The sequence below is a fragment of the Cynocephalus volans genome, chromosome 4 (genome assembly GCF_027409185.1).
Source record: "Cynocephalus volans isolate mCynVol1 chromosome 4, mCynVol1.pri, whole genome shotgun sequence".
NCBI classification, from domain to species: domain Eukaryota; kingdom Metazoa; phylum Chordata; class Mammalia; order Dermoptera; family Cynocephalidae; genus Cynocephalus; species Cynocephalus volans.
The window spans coordinates 126,012,377-126,036,073 of NC_084463.1; the positions used below are offsets into that span (position 1 = coordinate 126,012,377).

The 23,697-nt window shown below is 34.8% G+C and overlaps 1 protein-coding gene across 2 annotated transcripts in view; it reads left to right on the plus strand.

Moving 5' to 3' along the window:
* The window catches only part of ANO3 (anoctamin 3), a 409,115-nt gene extending 385,630 nt beyond the window's left edge, over window positions 1–23,485 (plus strand). For both annotated transcript variants that reach the window (XM_063094283.1, XM_063094284.1), the window contains 7 exons: window positions 2,029–2,126; window positions 4,776–4,909; window positions 6,579–6,731; window positions 10,567–10,714; window positions 19,799–19,879; window positions 20,059–20,164; window positions 23,303–23,485. In XM_063094283.1, the coding sequence (XP_062950353.1) occupies window positions 2,029–2,126; window positions 4,776–4,909; window positions 6,579–6,731; window positions 10,567–10,714; window positions 19,799–19,879; window positions 20,059–20,164; window positions 23,303–23,485 (903 nt within the window). The remainder of the gene's footprint in view (window positions 1–2,028; window positions 2,127–4,775; window positions 4,910–6,578; window positions 6,732–10,566; window positions 10,715–19,798; window positions 19,880–20,058; window positions 20,165–23,302) is intronic.
* Window positions 23,486–23,697: the final 212 nt, after the last annotated feature.

Here is a 23,697-nt window from a genome sequence, read left to right on the forward strand (position 1 = left end):
TTCTGCCTTAAACATTCTAATGAACCCATGTATTGGATATATGTGGTGGAGTTCAGGGGTTCCTAAATCCACCTTGGAAAGAAGGGGCATGCTTGGATGGGAGAATTTAGACCTCTCCACACAATAAGCATGCTCTCTAGCAAACCCACTCTCTGGCTCAGATTAGGGAGTCTTAAGTTACTGAGCTGGAACAAGAACAGTGGGCTGTGTCCTAATTATTTGTTGCCTTTGAAGTCCCACTAGTATCTATTTGATAGACATAGAAACTGTGGATCAAAGCTACAGAGAAGACTATCATCATCATAAGCAGGACATGAACCCATTTCTAAAGAAACAAACCCACGCTTCCCCACTCAAGTGTCTATAATGCAAAGTTTCTAAGCAAAACACATTGGTTGCAATTTTTATTGGAATCACATATTGTTTGTGTGGGTTTCTAATAGCAACTTATTGAAAATCTAAAAAAGCAAAGGAACACAGAGGGAAAATAATGTGATTATACTGACAAACTTTTGTGACATGCATTTATAACTTTTTTTTTTGCAATTTACACATATTATTTATTTATTTATTTATTTATTTATTTTTACTTTTTTTAAAAAAAATTTTATTTTGTCGATATACATTGTGGCTGATTATTGCTCCCCATCGCCAAAACCTTCTGCATTTATAACTTTAAAGTACACTATAATATATGTAGACACTCCTGCTCCAGGAGAGGTAGAGTTTAGCAATCTCTTTAGCATTTTGAGAGTGGGCTAAGCTTAGTGGCTCACTTCTAAAGAGCAGAAGAAAGAAAAAAATGAGTGATATTCCAGTGGAAAAACCTGGAAAACACTACATTAACCAAGAAATGAAGGTTAACACCACCAATGATGTCATGTGGTTATCATGTAGCCCTGATACAGTATGGTGAAAATGGCATTTCATTTCTGTAATTTGCCTCCCAGAACATATAACTCTAGGGTAACCATGAAAAAAAAAAATCAGACAAACCCAGATTAGGGGAAATTCCACAGGATACCTATCCAGTAGTCCTCAAAACTGTCAAGGTCCTGAGAAATTGTACAGATCTGAGGAGATTGGAGAGACATGAAAAATAAAAATGCAATGGGGTATGCTGATTTGACTCTGGCACAGAAAGAGGAAAACTGGTGAAATCCAAATATATTGTAGATTATAATTCATTGCAATGCACTAATGTTGGTTTCTTAGCTTTAACAAATACGTCACAGTAATGTAAAAAGCCATGGCTGGGATTGGGTGAGAAGTGTATGGGAACTCTCTTTACTATCTTTTCAAATTTTCTACAAGTCAAAATTATTGTGAGATTAAAAAACGTTATTAAAAAACAATAAATTATAAACATTGTGCCACAGAATTATTTTTCTGTTACCTCATTGTTATATTTAAATTTGGGTTGTCTACCTTTTTCTTATTAATTTGTAGGAATTTATTGTACAAGGGATCTTCAAAAAGTTCATGGAAAGATTCATGTTATTATTATTTTTTTTTTAAAGATGACTGGTACATGGATCTTAACCCTTGACCTGGTGTTATCAGCACCACACTCTCCCAAGTGAGCTAACCAGCCATCCCTATATAGGGATCTGAACCCGTGGCCTTGGTGTTATCAGCACCACACTCTCCCAAGTGAGCCATGGGCCAGCCCCATGTTATCTTTTAATTCTACTTTTCCATGAACTTTATGAAGTACCCTCATATAGTATTTATTACATAGCATTCATTAAATGTCATCATGCCTAACATAGAGCTTGGCAGATAAGTGCTCTTTAAGTTCACTTCTTGTTATTGCTGTTATAATTTTGATCAATATTACATTATAATTACTAGAAATGTTCCCATGAATGTTGACAGACAAGCTATTTCTTACTTGTTTTGCTTTTTTTTTATGCATGAGATAATATGGCCTGGTTTTAGAATTTACTGTATACTTTTAAAATTGGATGTTTAAGCGAGCTGGAAAGAAGAGCAAGATCATCTATTGCTCTTATTGTTTTGTTTCAGTGTCATCCTAGTGGCTGTTTGATAGACCTCTGTCTCCAGATGAGTGTTATCATGTTTTTGAAGCAAATATGGAACAACTTTATGGAACTGGGATACCCGTGAGCATGTTTTTTTAAAACTTGCTTTATAAATAGTTACAAAGAAGAAAGGCAGAGGGAGCATGAATCGTGCTTAGGGAGTTGAGCTTGATAATCAAACAAACAAGGGTTCAGGTATGTAGGTTAATAAACCTTCAGAGCCTGTTTTCACGTCCCTAAAAAGGGATCAACATTTAGACCTACCTCAGCAACAGCTATAAAGATTGAAGGAAATAACAGGTGTAGAATTTACTTGTTCAACACATTAAGATACTTGTTGCAATTTTTAAAACATTATTGACAAAGTAGGTTCTTGAGGATAAAAGCAGTTTACTGATTTCTTTTGGCTACCAGCAGACCAAGGTTGCTGTTGCTGTCTAACAAACAGAACCTTCATTCTTCCCAAAAGAATAAAATAAAGGTAAAATCCTGGAAGGGAGGTTTAGGACACTTTGTTACAACTCCCCCCTACTCCACCAAGTAATAATAATAATAATTAGAACAAGATTGATTGTGATAACATCAAAACAATAGCATTCTATTTTTGTCCTATTAGATAAGTTTTAACTGTCTGTGAAATGATGACAGAGATGCTGAATACCCACTTTTACATGTATTAAAATATATTTTTCTTCAACATACAGTGAAATATGGGGTATTTAAAACAATGTGGTATTGAAGCTTTGGGGCCTAATCAACTAAAGGTTAAAAACATGACTATTTTTGAGGAATTTCCTGATTATTTAAGGAAGAAATGGCTAGTTGGTTGATGATATAAATAGCTTAGGCTTAGTCATCAAATTATACTCTCTTTGTTTGTTAGACCACAAATTTTATCAGTACACTTCTGAACAGTGAACTGTCTGTAAAGCATTATGCTGAATTACAGGCAGTTTTACTGATGGACTGTGGGATTACCCAGATCTGGTTCATATTTCTTCTCTGTTCCTTGCTAATTTTGCTTAAAATTTACTTGACCTCTTTTTTCATTTGTAAAATAGGGGATTTATGAAGATTAAATGGGATGACCCAGCGGTTTTTAAATCTTCATCATAAATGACAAAACCTTTTTGTGGAGAGATTTTTAATACATATTCTCAGTATTGAAACAGATTAAAGCAAATCCCTTCTAAATGAAGAGGAAATAGGAAATGGAAGAGTAAAGAGCCCAGTGCATTTGTTCTATCCCTTCCGATCCTTGGCTCACTTCTTTGAAACACAGGGTTTGGGAAACATTATTTGAAAGTTCCTGAGGAGATTAGGTGTCAAGGGTTTAGCACAGCATGGGACAAGCTGTGAGTACTTTATAAGCACCATCAAGATGTATAGTAGTCACTGAAGTGTTAATAATAATTCTTTTTGTTGTCGTTATCCATGCACTATATATATGCCAGGCACTTCAGATGGCACATGGCTTGCCCAGCTGGTCAGCCTGGATTACATATATCAAATCCTCAGGACACCATGGCAAGGAACATCCTGTTGGTGTTTTTCCAACGACTAGGCAAAGACCTTGTTGAAAAAAATTTAGCAGGAGTAGACTAGCCATTAAAGCAATGCTTTTCAAACTTCTAAACCACTGTTCTCTTTACTTTAAAGTAAAACTTTAAGCAGAACCAAAATAAATAAAATAGAAACAATCAGACTTGCCTCAGTTCCAACCTCCAGCCTCTGTTTCCTCTTCATGAGGCTCCAGAGGCAACCTCCATGGGACATATATTGAAGTACTACCTGATGTTTTGGTCTAGCTATGTTTGCCCTTCCTGAAGCTCCAGGTCCATGATTAATTAAAATCAAGAATTGGGTACTGTTCACTAAGTCCTGTGAGATTCACCTCAGCCTAAAGATAATTTTCGTTGAACTCTTTAATAATTCATTACCCAGAAGACCATAATATACGCATACCAGGATATTTCTGAGTCACGTAATTTCAAGACTGATCCTGGGCTAGGGAAAGAGTATTGTTACTTCCTTTCTAGGTTTGAGAAAAAGATTTATGGACACAGGTCCTCTGCCTGCAATTAGTGTACACTTTATGTACAGAATGTTTGATAGTACTCAAACTCTTCATTTTTATAAACTCAGACAGGTGAAGTGACTTGCTAAAAATCACACAGCTAATGTGTTGCAGGGCAGGTACTAGAATCTAGGTCTCTTGAAACCCTATCTAGAACTCAGTTATTTTATGAGAAACATGCTTTTACTTTCTTTCAGAAAGCACAGCCCAGAGTATTTAGGGTTATGAGAAATGACGGGCTCAGACCTAGTCACAACAGACAACATAGGAGTTTTAGTATTTAAATAGGGAGGGGTGAGGGAAGGAATCAGAAATGTTTGTCTAATCAGTATCAAGGAGCATAGTAGCGTACAGGGAATGAATTCTCAGGTAAATGTGTAAATGTTTACAGGGTCTAGGAGAGTTCTGGAATACTGGTTCCTATTCTACCATTATAATTATTTTGGGGTTTTTTTTTAACTTTTTTTAACTTTGAAACTTTCAAAGTTTTTAAAAACTTTTTAAAAAGTTGAGACCATCAAATATTTGTAATTCCCAGGAATGCTTAGAGTAGCCCAAGGTTAGTTGGTGTTTCTAAGTTCTTAACACACATAAATTGTTTACCAGATGCTTGAATAAGAGCTCAGAAGTCCTTGTTCTGCTCTGTGATGTAGGTTGATCCAGAACTGGTGGTCACGACATAAAATCAAGCGTGGAGTACAAGATGCTTCCATACCTCAGTGGGAAAATGATTGGAATCTGCAGCCCATGAACCTTCATGGACTGATGGATGAATATTTAGAAATGGGTAAGGAAAGATCCTTCTGCAAGACTATTTGGCCTTCTTGATATTGTTTTCTCACTTCACATGGGCTTTTGGCTCCGGAAAGAAAACTATCTCTCTCCTTTCCAACCTCAGGCATCTTAAAAAATTCATACCTGCACCTTTATCTCAACAGAGCTAGACGTGTTAAGCAGTGCCCTTGGAAACCTCACACATTTTATCCTCTAAGAACCATAACATTTGACAAAAATAAAGGATTTTATCACAATGAAGCACCTAGTTTTGGAGCAAATATTTTCAAGAAACAAACAAACAAAAAAAACTGAATCAATTTCTTCATTAAGAAATGTACCAACCCAACCAAATAACACAGTAATTATTTTTCACAGTAAATCTTTACACAGACCCGGCGTGAGTCTTTGCTTCTTTGAAAATCTTACTTCTATTAAGACAAAAAGATTCCCACTTAGACTGTTAGAATCACTGGGTGGTACCTTGACATTTGCTTTTCTTTGGACCTCAGTTGCCTCATTTATATTTTAAACAAAAATTTTTAAAAAATAAAAAAAGATTAGGTCTTTTTTTTTTTAATTTTATTTTGTCGATATACATTGTAGCTGATTATTGCTCCCCATCACCAAGACCTCCCTCCCTTTTCCCTCCCCCCTCCCCCCCCAACAATGTCCTTTCTGTTTGCTTGTCGTATCAACTTCAAATAATTGTGGTTGTTATATCTTCTTCCCCCCCCCCCCGGTTTGTGTGTGTGTGTGTGTGTGTGTGTGTGTGTGTGTGTGTGTGTGTGTGTGTGAATTTATATATTAATTTTTAGCTCCCACCAATAAGTGAGAACATGTGGTATTTCTCTTTCTGTGCCTGACTTGTTTCACTTAATATAATTCTCTCAAGGTCCATCCATGTTGTTGCAAATGGCAGTATTTCATTCGTTTTTATACCTGAGTAGTATTCCATTGTGTAGATGTACCACATTTTCCGTATCCACTCATCTGATGATGGGCATTTGGGCTGGTTCCAACTCTTGGCTATTGTAAAGAGTGCTGCGATAAACATTGGGGAACAGGTATACCTTCGACTTGATGATTTCCATTCCTCTGGGTATATTCCCAACAGTGGGATGGCTGGGTCGTATGGTAGATCTATCTGCAATTGTTTGAGGAACCTCCATACCATTTTCCATAGAGGCTGCACCATTTTGCAGTCCCACCAACAATGTATGAGAGTTCCTTTTTCTCCGCAACCTCGTTAGGATGGCTAAAATCCAAAAGATTAGGTCTTTTGGGTCCCTTCCAGAGCCAAGCGTTTTCCTGCATGGCCTCTTTGCCACTGCCTCCTCCCCCTACTCCCTCTGTTCCTTCTTGTCCTCCACTTTCTCCTCCCCTTTTTCTTCATGCTGCATTATATAGGCAGAGGTAGAAAGCACATAGACTTAAAATCCATTCCGATCTGAATTTGAATGCAAATTTTAACATTTTCCAGCTATCTGCCCTTTAGCAAGTTACTTAACACATATCAGCTAAAGTCTTCTCAACTGTAGAATGGGATAAGCATATTTACTTTGTAGGGATATTGAATAGATTAAAAGCAATTTATGTAAAACCCCTAATTTGGCACAAAGGAGACACTCAATAAATGATACCATTTATCTCATTAATTTTCTAATGCTCTCCTATTACAGTTTTACAATTTGGTTTTACCACCATCTTTGTTGCGGCTTTTCCTCTGGCCCCTCTTTTGGCTTTATTAAACAATATCATTGAAATCAGGCTGGATGCATACAAATTTGTCACCCAGTGGCGGAGGCCTCTGCCAGCCCGAGCAACTGACATAGGTAAGTTTCAGAAATTAATTGGTTTTTGCATTGCTAATGCCATTGGGTGTGCTATAGTTTGAATATGTCCCCCAAAATTCATATGTTGAAACTTCTTTGCCAATGTTATAGTATTAAGAGGTGTGGCCTTTAAGAGGTGATTAAGTCATGAGGGCAGATTCCACATTGATGAGATTAGGGCCCTTCAAAAAGGGCTTGGGGGAGTGAGCTTATTCTCTTCTGCTCTTCTGCCATGTCAACACACAGCATTTGCCCCCATTTTGCCCTTCTGCCCTCTGCCATATGAGGAAACAGTGTTTGCCCATTAAAGAGGACTTAGCAACAGGGCATTATTTTAGAATCAGGGAAAAGGTCTCTTACCAGAGGCTGAACCTGCTGGCACCTTGATCTTGAATTTCGTAGCCTCCAGAACAATGAGAAATAAATTTCAGTTCTTTATAAATTACCCAGTCTTGGGTATTTTGTTATAGCAGCACACACAGACTGAGACAATATGGCTTGATTTTACTTAGCACCATGTGGGTGTCTATTATGAGGGCTCTCTCTTCCAACAACAAAATTTAACGGTTTTAGTTAACAAAAGAATGAAGTTAGCACTAACTAGTTGAGAGTACATTCATATTAAACATGCTATTTCATAAACTTGTTTGTAACTAAGAAAGACCTTTCCATGTTAATAAACATATCTATGCCTCATTCTGTATAATTGCTGCACAGATTTCTATTATATTTATATGACTGTTTGTAAAAACGTACTTTAACTAGAGCTGTTTAGATTGCTTCAGTACCTTGCTATTATAAACAAAATGAAGATGAACATTTTCATACATACTTTGTCTAATTATTTACTTAAAATAAATTCTTAGAGTGGAATGCCTGTTCCAAGAGCTCGTACGTTTAAATTTTGACACGTAATTTGTCAGCATGTCCGCTAGAAGTGTAGTGCCTATTCATACTCCCAGGACAAGTGCATGAGTGTACATTTCTGCATTTCCTCAACAACTCTAGGTGTAATATGTTGTTGTTGTTATTATTATTATTATTATCGATGTTGTTATTGTTCTTCTATCCTTGACAATCTGAGAAGGAACCAAAATGATACCTTCTTATATTTACATTCATTTTTATAACTACAAGATTATATATTTGTATTTCTTTTTTGCAAATTGTGTTCATGCCCTTCAGTCATTAAAACTTATTCAGTAATCTCTGTCTCCATATTGGTAATATTAACCTTGATGTATATGTTGCAAACATTTTTCAAATAGTGGTTTTTAATTTATTCATTTTATCATGAATAAGGTTTTAAATCCTGTATGTTATTCTTTGTGGCATTCTTAGAAAATCCCTTTAGCTTTCATGATATTTTTACCCATCGTCTTCATTGTTTTGTCTTTTAAATGTGTCTGTGTATTATTCTGTTTTTGTGTATTTGTTTGTTTGTTGTTTGTTGTCATTTTATGATTTTGTTTAAATTGTTAATCCATCTGAAATTTGTTGTTGATGAATTTGAGATCCAACCTTTTTCCCCAAAACCATTTCTTAAGTAATCCAATTTTTAAAATGGATTTGAATCCTCTCTGTTATCTTCTGCTCAATTCTATATAAACTTAAGTATATTTCTAGAATCCATTTGTCCTGTTGATCAGAACTACTTATAGTGCATAGTGCTTTCATACATTGTAGCTTTGAAATAGAAAATCCAAGTATCTTAAAAGGCATTTCACACTTTTCCTCCTCTTTTGGGGGAATTTTCTAGCTAATACTGCAAAGTTACCTTTTTATTTAATTTTGCCCATTTATATATTCCAAAACCACCAAAGTCTGTTTAAAGTATACTAATCTGTAGAGACTGTATACTATGTGATGTGAGTTCTCATTTTTTGAGGCAACTAAAATCGCTGCTGACCTCTAACTTTGGAATATTTATTGATTCATTATTAAAATAATATAAGTACATTAAAGAAAATCTAGAAAATAAATCAAAGAACATAAAAAATCTTCCTATTCCAGCTTTAGCTTTTATTTTAACTTCCAATAGATAATTATTTTTTTAAACTTTACTGGATTTTACTTTGCTCAAGCCATACAATGCAAATGTATATATATATTTAAAACACACACACACACACACACACACACACACACACACACAGTTAATAATTCTTTCCCTCTTTACTTTTTCTTTCTACCTCAGGAAATCAATTTTGTCAAGTGGGCACGTACCCTTTGTCAGTGTTTTTCTTGCTCATACAAACATACAAAAAGATATTTCTGCACATATATAGCATACCACACTGTTTTTTCTTCATGGACATCCTCCAGCTTAAAATATATTAGTCTAATTTATTTTGAATAGTAATATTCATTATATGGATGTGCCATAAATTTTATGTTCATTTACTTATTTTATTTTCCCACTATAAGCAGGAATAAATATACATAAATATAGGTATAGATATAAATATAGAGTTAGATATTATATACATTATATATCACACATCCAGATATGTGTATGTGTGTTGTGTACAATTTATCTGTAGTATAGATTCCAATAAGTAGGCTTACTGAATTAAAATATATGCATATTTTAACTTTAAAAGATATTAGATTAATTACCAAAAATGTTGTAACAAATCATACTTCCAACAACAATGTAAAAAAGTTTGTTTCTACAATCCTTACACAGTACTGGATGTTATAAGACTTTCAAATCTTTGACAATCTGTGGGATAAAAAGAAAGTCTTATTTTTTGAAGGGCACTTCTCTGAATACTAGTGATTGAAACTTTTAAATATATTTATTGGTTATTTTCATTTCCATAGCAAATTGTTCATTTATATTCTTTGTCCATTTTTTTCTTGGGTTGTTTATCTTGCTAAAATTTTAGGATCATTTTGTATATTAGATATATTAGTTTTTATTTTTTAAGATTAAATATTTTCTCCCAGACTGTTTTCTTGTGACTTTTATAAAAATAAATGTTTAATTTTGATGTTCTCAATTATTTTTATGAATTCTGATTTCTTCTCTTATGATCTCCCCTATCAGGTAAACTTTACCATCTATTTTTTGTTGTTGTTATTTGTTTTGTTTTAATCACAACTCAAAGCAGCCACATTACAAAGATTTTGAAAAACAAAGTGGCAAAAGAGAAAGTTGTCTTGCTATCCAATCACCTTTAGAAGTTCTAAGTATTTTTTTCCCAGACAATTTTTTTCTCATCAATATTTTTAAAGCTAAGTTTAATTCTCCTTGAAACATCAACTTGACTATAGTCAATACTGTATTGATTCTACATACAACTTCAAAAGCTTCTTTTTGTCTTTATATGATGCCAGATTGACTTCCTAAAAGTAACCAGTAATTTACAGGTCTTGATACCAAACTAGTTTGACTTTTTTGTAATTTTACTTTAAAAAGATACTTGACAAAAATAAAAGCAAAACCCATAGTGAATGCAGACATTTTAGAGTGTGTATGACCACGTAGAACTTGACATTTTTTATTTGTTGTTTTTAATGCCTGAACAAGTTGTATACATTAGGCTTTGAAAGATCTTGAGCACCTGTGCATCATCTCGTCATTGCAGACATGAGCCAGGTCTGAATGACATTTTAATTTTCAAATCTTTCTAGATGGGGTCTATTTTCCCTTTGTGGAGAAGTGTATTCAATAGTTATAGTATCTGGAATGAGTTACTATATTAAATAAGTAAATAATGGGCAGAGCTGGGGTTCTAACATAAGTAAACTTTATTTTCGATGTAGGATTGACTAGAAGGTTTTTATTTTTTTCATTTTTATTCACTATCTTTAATCTTTCTTCTACCAGGTATCTGGCTTGGAATTCTTGAAGGAATTGGTATATTATCTGTGATCACCAATGCGTTTGTAATTGCTATTACATCTGATTACATCCCACGTTTTGTCTATGAATACAGATACGGTCCCTGTGCAAATAATGCAGAACACAGTGACAAGTAAGGTTGAAATTTACATTTTTTCCTAATATATTTTGTGTTTGTCATTAAAATGGGAACTTTTGGGGAAGTTCTGTTCTGTGACCATTAAGGGTAAAATTTTTGAACCTTGCATTTATAATATGTTTATTGGATAAAATCAAGCAAGGTAAAAAGAGCAACTGTGCTTTTTATAGCAAATGATTTTAGAGTTTCTTTATGTTTTATTTGGAAATAAATCACTGCTATCAAAATGTTACAAACATTATAATATTTAGAAGTCAAATTCTAGAACTGGAAGAGGCCTTGGCAACCAGCTAATGAAATCTTCTTACTATATAGATGGGAAAATTGAAACCCACTCTGGCTAATCAAATTGCTGAAGGGAACGAAGGTAGTTTGTGGGGAAAAAGAGAACATGAGAGAACTCTTGGCTATGTGACTAGAGTCTCTTAAAAGGAATTTACAACTAAGGGTTTTAAGGGTGCAGAAAATTTTGCTTTAGACCTGTCTCCCATGTATTTTCTGTTAAAATTTAAATCCATGCTTTAGAACAAGATTTCTCAGCCTCTGCATTATTGATATTTTAGACCATATAATTCTATTTTTTGAGGGGGGGGAAGGGGCTGTCTTGTGCAGTGTAGGATGTTTAGCAGCATACTTGGCTTTTATCCAGTAGATACTAATAGCAGCCTTCCTATTCCCCAAGTTGCGACAACCAAAAGTATCTCCAGACATTGCAGAGTTCCCACAGAGGAAAAAATCACCTAGTAGAGAACCACTCCTTTAGGTGATATGGGTCTTTTCACATCTTTTTTTTATTGAAAGAAGATACTAGGGGGCCGAGCCCGTGGCGCACTCGGGAGACTGCGGCGCTGGGAGCGCAGCGACGCTCCCGCTGTGGGTTCGGATCCTATATAGGAATGACCGGTGCACTCACTGGCTGAGTGCCGGTCACGTAAAAGACAAAAAAAAAAAAAAAGGAAAGAAGATACTAGGGAAGAATGCAAGAGAGTACTGGATTTGGGAGACAGAGAGGAACTGGAGCCACTTAAGAAAGAACCGTAGCTGGATGTCAGCCCTAGGTGTGGAAGCAGTAATAGGAGATGCAGTAGCGATAGGAGAAGCTGCTTCTCCTTCCTTCAGGAGCAGCTTTGCACATGCAGCTGATCTGCATGCAGGACATGTACCACAACAGGAAGCACCCTGGAGGAGGACCAAATCAACTCTGCTGACGAACCGATGTTTTCTCAGAACACTGAATTACCTTTGTGAACGTAAATGTCTCCATTTCTCAAAGAGTAGTAATAAAGGCGTGGGTATTATTTCATTTTATACTTTATATTTTGGAGTCTTGTCAAGGGATTTTAACTTGGAGTCAGACTCCTTATGTTCAGGTTCTCACTTTGCCTTTTACTGAAAGGCATATCATCAATCTAGACCTAGCTGATTCATAGCAAAAAGTGTTCTTAGGCCTTATGATTGAAAAATAGTGTCTGAGATCAACTGCAAAACACTGTGTAAAGAAGGTGGTTTTAGTATTAACAGTGAAAAACCCAAAGGCCTCTTTTCTTAATCCAAAATGGTCTAAAAGCAGATTCATTTATTTATTTTTTTATTGTGTATATATATGATGTAAGTTTGCTGATTTAAGCAATTTTAAACATATAGTTGTGTGGAATTAATTACGTTAACAATGCTGCGTGACCACCACCTCTATCTATTTCCAAAACTTTTTCATCATCCTAAATGTAAACTCTGTTTCCATTAAGCAATAATTTCTCATTATTCCTCCTTCCCAGTTTCTGGTAACCTCTGATCTACTTCTGTTTCTGAAATTTGCTTTTTCCTTTTAATATTTTTTTCTTAATTGACCCATAATAATTATATATATTTATGAAGTACAATATGATAGTTGGGAACATTTATATGGTGTGCAGTGATCATATCAGAGTAATTAGCATCTCTATCACCTCAGACATTTGTCACTTCTTTGTGTTGGGAACATTAAAAATCCTCTCAGCCAGCTGCTTGAAGTTATACAGTAATCTGTTGTTGACTATAGTCTCCCTATATTGCTACAGAACACTAGATCTTACTCTTCTTATCTCTCTCTACAATTTTATATTCATTGATCATTCTCTTCTCATCTCCCCCCCCTTCCCCTTACCAGTCTCTAGTAACCACTCTTCTACTCTCTACTTCTGTGAGGTCATCTTTTTTAGCTTCCACATACAAGTTCTGAAAACATGCGGTATTTCTCTTTCTGTGCCTGGCTTATTTTACTTCATTTTCTCCAAGCTCATCCATGTTGCTGCAAACGGTAGAATTTTATTTTTTATGGCTGAGTAGTATTCCACTGTATTCCACACACACCACATTTTCTTTATCTAATCGTTCACTGATGGACATTTAGGTTGGTTCCATGTCTTGGCTGTTTTGACCGGAGCCATGATAAACATGGGAGTACAGGTATGCCTTCGAAGTATTGACTTCCTTTCTTTTTCCTTTCTTCTCTGCTGGGTCTTGAAACCCAGCAACGGGATTGCTGGATTCTGTGATAGTTCTATCTGTAGTTTTTTTTTGAGAAACCTCCATACAGTTTTCCATAATAGCTGTACTAATTTACATTCCCACCAACAATGTGTAAGTTCTTTCTCTGCATCCTCACCAGCATATGATATTCTCTGTCTTTTTGATGATACCCAGGTAAACTGCGGTGAGATGATATATCATTGTGCTTTTGATCTAATGATCAGTGGTGTTGAGCAATTTTTCATGTACCTGTTGGCCATTCGTATGTCTTCTTTTGAAAGATGTCTATTCAGCTCACTTAATCAGGTTATTTCTTTTTTTTACTATTGAGTTATTTGAGTTCTTTCTATATTCTGAATATTTATCCCTTGTCAGATGAATAGTTTGAAGATATTTTCTCCCATTCTGCAGGCTATTGTTTCTTTTGCTGTGAAGAAAAGTATTTTAGTTTGATATAATCCTACTTGTTTATTTCTGCTATTTTTGCCTGAACCTTTGAGGTCTTATTTATAGAATCTTTGCCCAATCCTATGTTCTGGAGCATTTCCCCTGTACTTTATTCTAGAAGTTTTATATACTAAGTCTTTAATCTATTTCAAGTTTATTTTTGTATATAGTGAGAGATAGTGGTCTGTTTTAATTCTTCTGCAAATGGATCTTAAACTTTTCCAGCACCATTCATTGAACTAGAAGCAGATTTTAAGCATTAAAAATACATAGGTTCGTTTGGCTATCCCCTTCCTTAGAAACATTATTCGCCAGTGTCTTTACTGCCACCTAGTGTCACATAAAAATGAGATTGGCTCAGTATCTGCTCTGTTCGCATTTCAGGACCTGCCTTTCATGTAGATAGCACCTGACTTCTTCTCCATATTCAATGACTAGGGATGTAGACTAATTTCAAGCAAATGTGGAGTATTTATGTGACATTGACATCACACATTCAATCAGAGAAGCACCCTGTTGTTTAATTTATTTTTCCAGGTATGCTTAGCAGCTCAATTGGATTAGATTCATTCAGATTGGAAATTTTCATAGCAAGGTGGCAGAAAGGCAAGATGGCAGTAGAGATGAGGATATTGGCAAGAAAGTAGTTGAAATGATATGTTGTGGGGTCGAGGATAGACAGATAAGGGAGTGAAGCCAGTGTGGACTTGTAATTAAGGTTTTTAGTTTTAGAATGAGATAGACATCTGTTTGCATCCAGGTTCTAACAACGGTTTGTCCTAGGGCAGTGGTTCTTAACATGTGGTCTGCACATCTCCTTCATGAGCTCAATACTAGTTTCATAATACTAAGACATTATTCGCCTTTTTATGTAGTGATATTCGAACTAATGATTCAGAAGCAGTGGTTGATAATATTTCTGGTGGCTTTGCATAACTTAAAGCACTGGCACCAAACAGTATTAGTAATGATTGTATTCCCCACCACTGTTTAACTACCATAAAAAATGCCAGTAAGAAATTCTGAGTGTCCTCGTTGGAGTAGTAATAATTATTAATTTTATGAAATCTCCACTCTTGAATAAATGTATTTTCAATATTCTATGTGACAAAATGGGAAGTGTGCATACAGCACTTCTGCTACATACCAAAGTGGGACGCTGTCTCAAAGAAAAGCACTCGTGTCATTGTTGGAGCTGCAACTGAGCCAACTTTTTTCCAACAGGAAATAATGTTTGCCAGACGAACTATGATTATTCAGACTTGGGTATTTAGTAGCCACTCTTTTATTGAACACGCAAAACTAGCCTGTCATTTAAGGAAAATAATTGACAGTATTTGTTGCCATTGACAAATTTCAAGCTTTGAACTGAAATTAGAATTTTGGATAATTTTTATCTGGCACAGTGTGTTGAAAGCTTCCCAGTACCCACAGATTTTTTTTTTCTGGTAAAAATAAATGGTGATATTAACAATTGTGACTTTTTCACGGTCTATAGTAAAAGTATGTCAACATTTGGAAGATCTGCATGATTCAGTGAGCAAATATTTTTCAACTGAGTCATATGTGATGTTACACAACATACACGGATAAAAGATAAATTTAAAAGACAAGACAGACATAAGTTTTGATGTAACAGCTTGAAAAGTTTATTTACATGGTTTAAGATTACACATTGCATCTGAACTTTAAGAAACTTTCACATGTAGAGCTTTGGTGTAACAACAACAAAAAATATCTGCAATTATCTAAAATGCTATTAAAATAGTCCTTTTTCAACTGCTTATCTATATGAAGCCAGATTTTCTACTTACTCTTCAACCAAAACAACATATTGCAACAGATTTAATATAGAACCAGCTATATGAGAATCTAGCTGTCTTCTGTTAAAACAGACTTGAAGGGATTTGCGAACATATAAAACAATACCATTCTTTTCACTACATTCTTTTCTTTCAGAAAATATGGCTATTTTCCTTAAAAATTTGTCATTCATATTAAATAAAAATGGATATTTCAGTTATTAAACAAATCAGTAGAAAAATATTTTCTCCATTCCTCACTTTCTAATATGTTAAAATGATAATAGAGAAATTCCAAGGAAAAAGCTCTTTCAAATCCTCAATTCTTTTTAAATATGTAAAGGGGTCTTGAAACCAAAAATTTTGAGGATTATAGGCCTAGAAAAAGTTACTTAGTCTCTCTAAACCTTACTTCTTTTGTTTATATGATGGAGATAATAATATATATGTTTTTAAGGTTGTTGTAAAAATTAACCCTGACTCCAGCCACTCTGTGAATTTATCTGAGAACTCTAAGCAATTGATCATGCTAATGCATCCCCATCCCCCTTTCCTTTAATGTCTTCTTTTCTATCCTTACACGTCTTACAAACCTTCTCCCACTTTTCTGCCTTGGCAGAATCACATCCTTAGTTCTCTGAACTCTCTGTCAGCTCTGCACTGTACCCCTGCAGCTATATGTGGATAAGAAGACAAACAACCACACTGACTAATTTCACTTTAAATTTGTATCACACACCTGTGTGGACCTGGCAAACATTTTATTTCCCTAGTCCACTTGCTCTTGTACTTTGTTAGAGAAGTTTGTCCTACTGTTTACTTGCTCCTCAAGCCTTCAGCACCTCCTTCATTACTCTCATCTCACCTATATTCCTTCCTACTTAACTAGGAAAATTGAATCAAGTAGAAAAGAACCTCCACAGAAGTCCATTATCACATCTCCCTACCTTCAGCATGCATCCCGTACGGAGTCTGCCCTCTTCTAGTTACTAGAAATAGAACTGCCTGTGCTTCTACTGAAAGCAAAATCCCTCCACTTGTGCCCTATGTCTCTTCCTCTTTCCCTGACACCATCATTCTAGTGATTGTCCCCTTTCATACATTACCAATTTTGCCTCTATTGTCTTTTTCACATTAACATTGAAACATGGTCTTATATTTCCAGTCAATATGTAAAGTTCTTGCTTGTCCCTACTGCCTGCCAGTTACATCCCCATGTCTTTGCTCCCATTTGTAACAAAACACATTCAAAGGACTTTCTATCCCTGCTTTCTCCAACTCACCACCTCCTCTTTCCCTTCAGATTCTCTTCAGTAAGGCTTGTGTCCCTGACCACTCCACTGAAAGGTCATGAATGACTTTCACATTGCCAAATTCACTTGTCAAGTTCCAGTTCTTATATTGCTTTGCCAAATAGTGCCATTCAACAATTGCTCATTTCCTTTTTGAGATAGGTTAGTCATTGGACTTCCAGAATGCCACAATTTTGGTTTTCACGCTACCCCACTAGCCACACCTGCTCAGTTACTTTTGCTAGTTCTCCTCATCTCTCAGTTTCTTAATTTTTGGAGTGCAATAAGGGCTCCGTCTATGGACTTCTCTTCTTTATCTGTGTTAATTTCTTTGGCTGTCTCATTCAGTTGAATGGATCTCATCTCACCCTTGAATTCCACACTTGAATATTTCAGTGTTTACTAGGCATCTCCTGTCATATGTCTAATAGACACTCAAACTTACCGTGTCCAAAATTAAACTCCAAATCTCCCCAAACATGCTTAACCTTCAGTCTTCCCTGTCTCAATTTATGGCAGTTCTATACTTCCAGTGGATCAGGCCCAAATCCTTGGAATCAGCCTTGAATACTTGTTTTTCTCACACTCCACACAATCCTTGGAGAACACCTTAACCCTACCTTTAAAACATTCATTTCACACCACTTCATCTGCTACCACACAGCTCAAGCCACTGTCATCTCTCACCCAGATTCTTTAACAGCCTCACTTAAAATTTACATTCAATCATGTAAGTCATCAGCTCAAAACACAGTAATGTCTCTTGATTTCACTCTGATTATTAATATATAATCCTCGTTTAGTACATGCAAAGCTAGGCTCTTTTCTGAACTCATTCCTGACTACTCTTCCTCTCTCTCTGTTTCCACCACATGTCCTCTCACAGCCTCTGGTACGTGCTGAGTACCCTGCCTCCTCTCCTTGAAGCTCTCAACTCCCAGACATCCTCATGGCTGCCTCTCTCAACTCCTAATTTTTTTTTTTTTTTTTTTTTTTTTTTTTTTGTGACTGGTAAGGGGATCGCAACCCTTGGCTTGGTGTACCGCGCTCAGCCAGTGAGTGCACCGGCCATCCCTATATAGGATCCGAACCCACGGCGGGCGCGCCGCTGCGCTCCCAGTGCCGCACTCTCCTGAGTGAGCCACGGGGTCGGCCCTCAACTCCTAATTTTTATTCATAGGTTACCCTCTTAACAAGGCCTACCCTAAGGACCCTATATTAAATCTAACCTCTTATCCCTATTCCCCTTAGCTTGATCTGTTATGTTGTAAGGTAGCCAGGGTTTACATTATTTTCTTCAAGGATATCCAATCTCTCCAGCACCGTTGTTGAAAGGATGATTCTTTCACCACTAGAATGCAGAGGCATTTTTGTCATAAATCAAATGAATGTATATTTGTGGGTCTGTGTGTGGACTCCCTTCTTTTCCATTGGTCTATTTGTCTTTCTTTGCAACAACACTACAGTGTCTTAATTACTATAGTTTTATATTGAGTCAATATTAAATGCTGTAATCTTTCAAAAAATTTCTTAACATTGACTTTGCTAGCAAAGATTCTTTTCATTTGCATATAAATTTTAGCTTCAGTTTATCAGGTACCATTTTTGAAAATCTGAGAGAATTAGCATTTTAACAATAATTTTTGACATGCCGTGTGACTCCATTTATTTAGGTCTTCATTGAATTCTCTGAGAAATGTTATTTCTAGGTTCCAGTGTAGAGTTTCTATACATCTTCCTTACAATCGTGCCCAAATATTTGATATTTGTAGTGTCAACATAAATAGTATTTCTTTCAATTTCATTTTCTGTTTGCTACTAATATATAGAAATAGTTAGAAATAGTTTTTTTTTCTGTATCGAAGATGTATCTACCTAGTAAACTTGCTAAATTTACTCATTAATTCAGTTTATAGGTTATTTTATGTTTCCTATATACACAATTATGCCTTACGTGAACAATGACAAATTTATGTATTCTTTCCTTATGGCAGTTTACGTTATATCTTTTTCTTCTACTTGTGTGGACTATGTTGAATAGAAGTGGTGACAGTGAAAATGATCATCTTGTTCCTGACCTCAGAAGGAAGAGTTAAACATATTTAGTATTTCACTATCACTATTAAATAAGATATTAGCTATAGGTTTTTATATAGATATTCTTCATCACATTAAGTTCTTAGCAGAGTTTTAGTTTGTTGGGTGGTTTTTGTTGTGGATGGCAGTTGAATTTTATCAATTTTTTTTTCTTTCTCTATTAATATGATCACGTAATTTCCGCCTTTTGTTCCATTAATGTAATGAATTTTACTGATCAATTTTCATGTAATAGGAAAAAACCTTGCATCACGAGAATTAACTCCACTTAGTCATGCGATTCACTTCGGGTCTGCGGAGTTTTGAAAGTTATCTTTCTACCCCACACACCTTCAAAACATTAAGGGAGTAACTGGCTGTGGGTTAATGTCAGGTTCCCTCCCTCTAGCTGGACTTCACTTTCTAGCAGAAAATGGCAGGACAAGACTTTCTCTTTTAAATGCTGTGAGACTCTGAAAGACTTCATTTGTTAAGAATTTTCTTAACAAATTGTAGGTCCTCAATAAATGTATTGAATAAGATAATAAATAAATAATAAATAATGTTTATTAACTGACTGCTTAATCATAGTTAACCGAATAGTGTTGTGTGCATATATGTTTATAACACATATATTTACAGAGTTTTAATGCATGGGAATTATTTAGCAAAATGTCTACTGAATAGTAACTGCTTAATAAATATAAACCAAGTGAAAGGGCAAAATAGGAACTATTGGGAGAAGATGGCAGGACAAGATTTTCTGTCTCACTAAGATACAAGTACAGATATGATGAGTGCCAGGGAATGGAATAAAGAGAGCTGAGTTGCTAGGAGTGTATAGTTAGAATGGAAGAAATAAGGGCATTATAAAATTCTGACATTTGTAAGGAAGGAATCGGCCTAGAAATGTATGCATCTCGGAATCACTTGATACTTCTCTTTTCTTCCAGTTGCTTGCAGGGATATGTCAACAATAGCCTATCCTTCTTTGACCTGAGTGAGCTTGGTGTGGGAAAATCTGGCTATTGCAGGTATTTACTTATAACACATAGTTATCTTTCTCGCTTGCTTTCACCATTCCATCTTCTTCCCTCCATGTGTTAATGAGCCAATTTAAAAGGACATTTTGGAGTTTTGGCAAATCAAGAAAATTTGAGGTTTCTGCACTTTTATCTCTATTCTTCATACTCTTTGTTTTTGTGGTCTTCAGGTACCGAGACTACAGAACCCCCCCTTGGAGTTCCAAACCCTATGAGTTCACCTTACAATACTGGCATATCCTTGCTGCTCGATTGGCCTTCATTATTGTGTTTGAGGTGAGTCACGGACTGAGAAGACATTTGCTATAGGTGAATGCGTTTCCAACTGACAGCACTTGCCTCTTTAAAGTCAGTTTCTTAGGGACTTCCAAAAAAGGACTTAAGTAGGTCCCAGAAAAAAGCTCAGATAGGATGAAACCATTATAACAAGTGCAAAAATGAAAGAAATAACTAATGTAAGAATCTAAGTTGGTAAGTATTTATACCAGGAAATTAGGGTAAAAGAAATGACTGCACAGTTGAACTGAAAATGTTCGAGCCTCCTAGTTTTGAGCCTCCTAGTAGCCAGCCAAGTTTAAATAGGAAAAGATGGCATTCATCATCTGATAAAAGAATCTATGTCTGTTTATCAGGATTTTAAAAACTGAGTTTCTGAACATCCAACTTTAATTACAATTGATCACGTGTATTTGTATAATATTTGATATTGGATGAGTCAATAAATCAAACTTGAAATCACTTTTATTAAAAAATGCATAGACTTACATTATCAGAGTAATGCAGTAATATTAGATTGTAATCTTGTAAAAAAAAATTTTGGACATGTTACATTATTAACATATTCAAGGGTTTCTCAGGAGTATATACCCAGGTGTGGAATTGTTAATGTGCATACTCAGTTTCACATGATGCTGACAGATTGTTCTCCAAAAGGACTGCAGCTGTTTACACTGAGTGGATGAGGTCTCCCATTCCCATGCATTTTCGCTGGACTTTCAAATTATCTGACTTTCTAGTATTTTGCAGTCGGATAAGAAAAAAATAATATTTGGGGGTTTTTTTGTTTATTTGTTTTAATTTGTTTATCAATGATGTTGACCATCACTTCTAGTACTAGAAAGCCATTTCAGTTTCATTTTTTGTAAATTCATATCTTTGATCCATTTTTGGTTGTTCCCAGTGTATTTGTTAGCAAACGTCAAGATTTCCTTATGTACTTTCTGTATTAGTCCTTCACCCATTATAAAAAATGTAAATATATTTTTCTTGTCCATAACCTTTTAATGTTATATATATAAACAAATGATGTTTAATTTTGATGTGATTAACTCTGTGATTGTTTTTCCTTTTGGCTTTTATTTTGTTTTGCTTATTTAAGAAATTTTCCCATGCGAAGTTCAAAAATATTCAACTACATTTTTTTACTATTAATTTTATAGTTTTATCTTTGTCATGTCTTTCAGATACCTAAAGTTTATATACAACCTAAAGGAAAAGCTTATTTTTTTGTTGTTGTTCTCCATTCAACAGATAATTTTTGTAATGCTATTTACTAAATAGTCTATTCTTTCTCCATTGATTTGTAATTTCACTTCTATAATATTTCAGGTTCTTTTATATTAATGGGTGTATCCCTGGCTTCCATACTCTGACCATTACTCTATTTGTCTGTTCCTAGATTGATATCACACTATTTAAATGCCATGGCTTTGTGATGTATCTTAATATCTGATAAAGCAAACCACATTTTACCCTTGACATATTTGTTCTTATTTTTTCAAAATTTCTTTAGCTACTTGTAATTACTTATTCATATAAATTTTAGAATCTATTTTTTAGGTTCCCCAAATATCATGGAAGGATTTAGGTTAAATTTATATTGATAAAAATCATGAGAAAATTTTGGCTTAGTTACAAAAACTGTGCTATTTCATTAGTGAACATGGAATTTATTCAAATTATTGTTATATCCTTTAATTGTGTTTTAAAATATTCTCGTGCTTATTCATTCCTTTCAAAGTTAATTTCTATAAACTTTGTATTCTTTCTGTCTGTTAAATCTGTTGGACTTTATTTGCAAATGATAATACCATTTGCAAAACTTACAAATAATGACAGATTTGCTTTTTCACCTGTAAAATTTATACCTTTTTTTTTTTTTTGCTTCCCTTATTGTGCTAAAAATTATGGTATGATGTTGGACAGCAGTGATGTGAACAACCATATCATATTCCCAGCTTTAATGGAAATGCTTCTAATTTTTGTTGATTAAGTATCATATTTTAAATTCTATCAGCTTAAGAAAATTTTCTTCTGTTACTGGTTATTTATGAGTGTCTTGATAAATGGGTATTAAACTTTAGCAAATGCTTTTTTAAAAATACTTTTAAAAAAAAATGTTGAACCATCCTTTCATACCAACCCTATATGAATCAGTTTATAGCATCATTTATTACCATCCTATAGGATTTGGAGCATATCCCGTTTTACTAATTTAAATTATAACAAGTGTTTGAATTTTTATTTCTATACTCTTGACGTACATTCCTAAATATTTCTGTGAAAATCAAATATTTGGTTAGGAAAAAAAACTCCTGATTTTCTGCTTTTATATGGAGAATATGACCTGCTTTGCTATGATCTACTTTGCAATGCAGTTTTGGGGGACATATATAGCAAGACCAACTAAAAATGCCTTGAGTTCTTCCTTTCCACATAGAAAGACTATTTTCTACTAAAACTCCTTTAGGTAAATGTGTTCTTTACCACAGATCATGCTAACTCTATCAGTATTAGATTTTTTTTTTCTTTTCTGAGAAATTAAAAGTTCTACCCTTCTTCATAGGAAAAAGAAAAGGGTGCATTTATAATAAGAGGAGATAATATTTAAGCAGTGTTTACACTATGACAAGCACTCCTTTAAGCTGTTCATATATGTATGTATTCATTTAATTCTCATACTAACCTTAAGAAGTACTGTTATTATCGCCATTTTAGGGATGAGACACAAAATATGGGTGATTTGCCTAAGGTTACACAACTAATGAATGTCAGAGTAGTATTCAGACTCAAGCAGTCTCGTTTACCATCTGTACTTTAATAACAGGCACGTTGCCTTTTGAGTTTTGTTCCTAATTTTTTTAATAGAATACTTTTGTAAGTTTATTTTTTAAATATAAGCAAAATATTTTTATCACAGGAAAACTATGTGATAGAAACAATTCTCAGTTTCTTCCTGATGTTTATGTGATAAAAGGCCAGAGTAGTATTTCAATATAATTTTTGAAAATATTAATATTCTAAATGGTTTGATGCTTGATTTTAAGACAAATGCAACATTGTTCATGAATGTTCTGCTTTATAATTAGCATTTCAGAATTTTGAACATTGTACTTTCTACTCTTAAATTTGCAGCACCTTGTCTTTGGGATTAAATCATTCATCGCATACCTGATTCCAGATGTACCAAAGGGCCTGTATAACCGAATACGACGGGAGAAGTACCTAGTCCAAGAAATGATGTATGAGGCCGAATTAGAACATTTGCAACAAGAACGGAGGAAAAGTGGTCAACCTGTTCATCATGAATGGCCTTAGTTGATACTTGTTACCCAGAAGGGGCAGTACCATTAGTGGGAAGGAATGATAGCAACTTCAAATTCTGGGCAATATCTAGAAGGAAGGCATACCTGGCAAACCACATGTATAATATGCTACTTGGAAAGGTAGCACAGCCATCTCTGGGATTTGGAATATCCTGACTTCTAGGGAAGAAAAAGATGACTCATGACCTTAAAAAGCGTTAGATT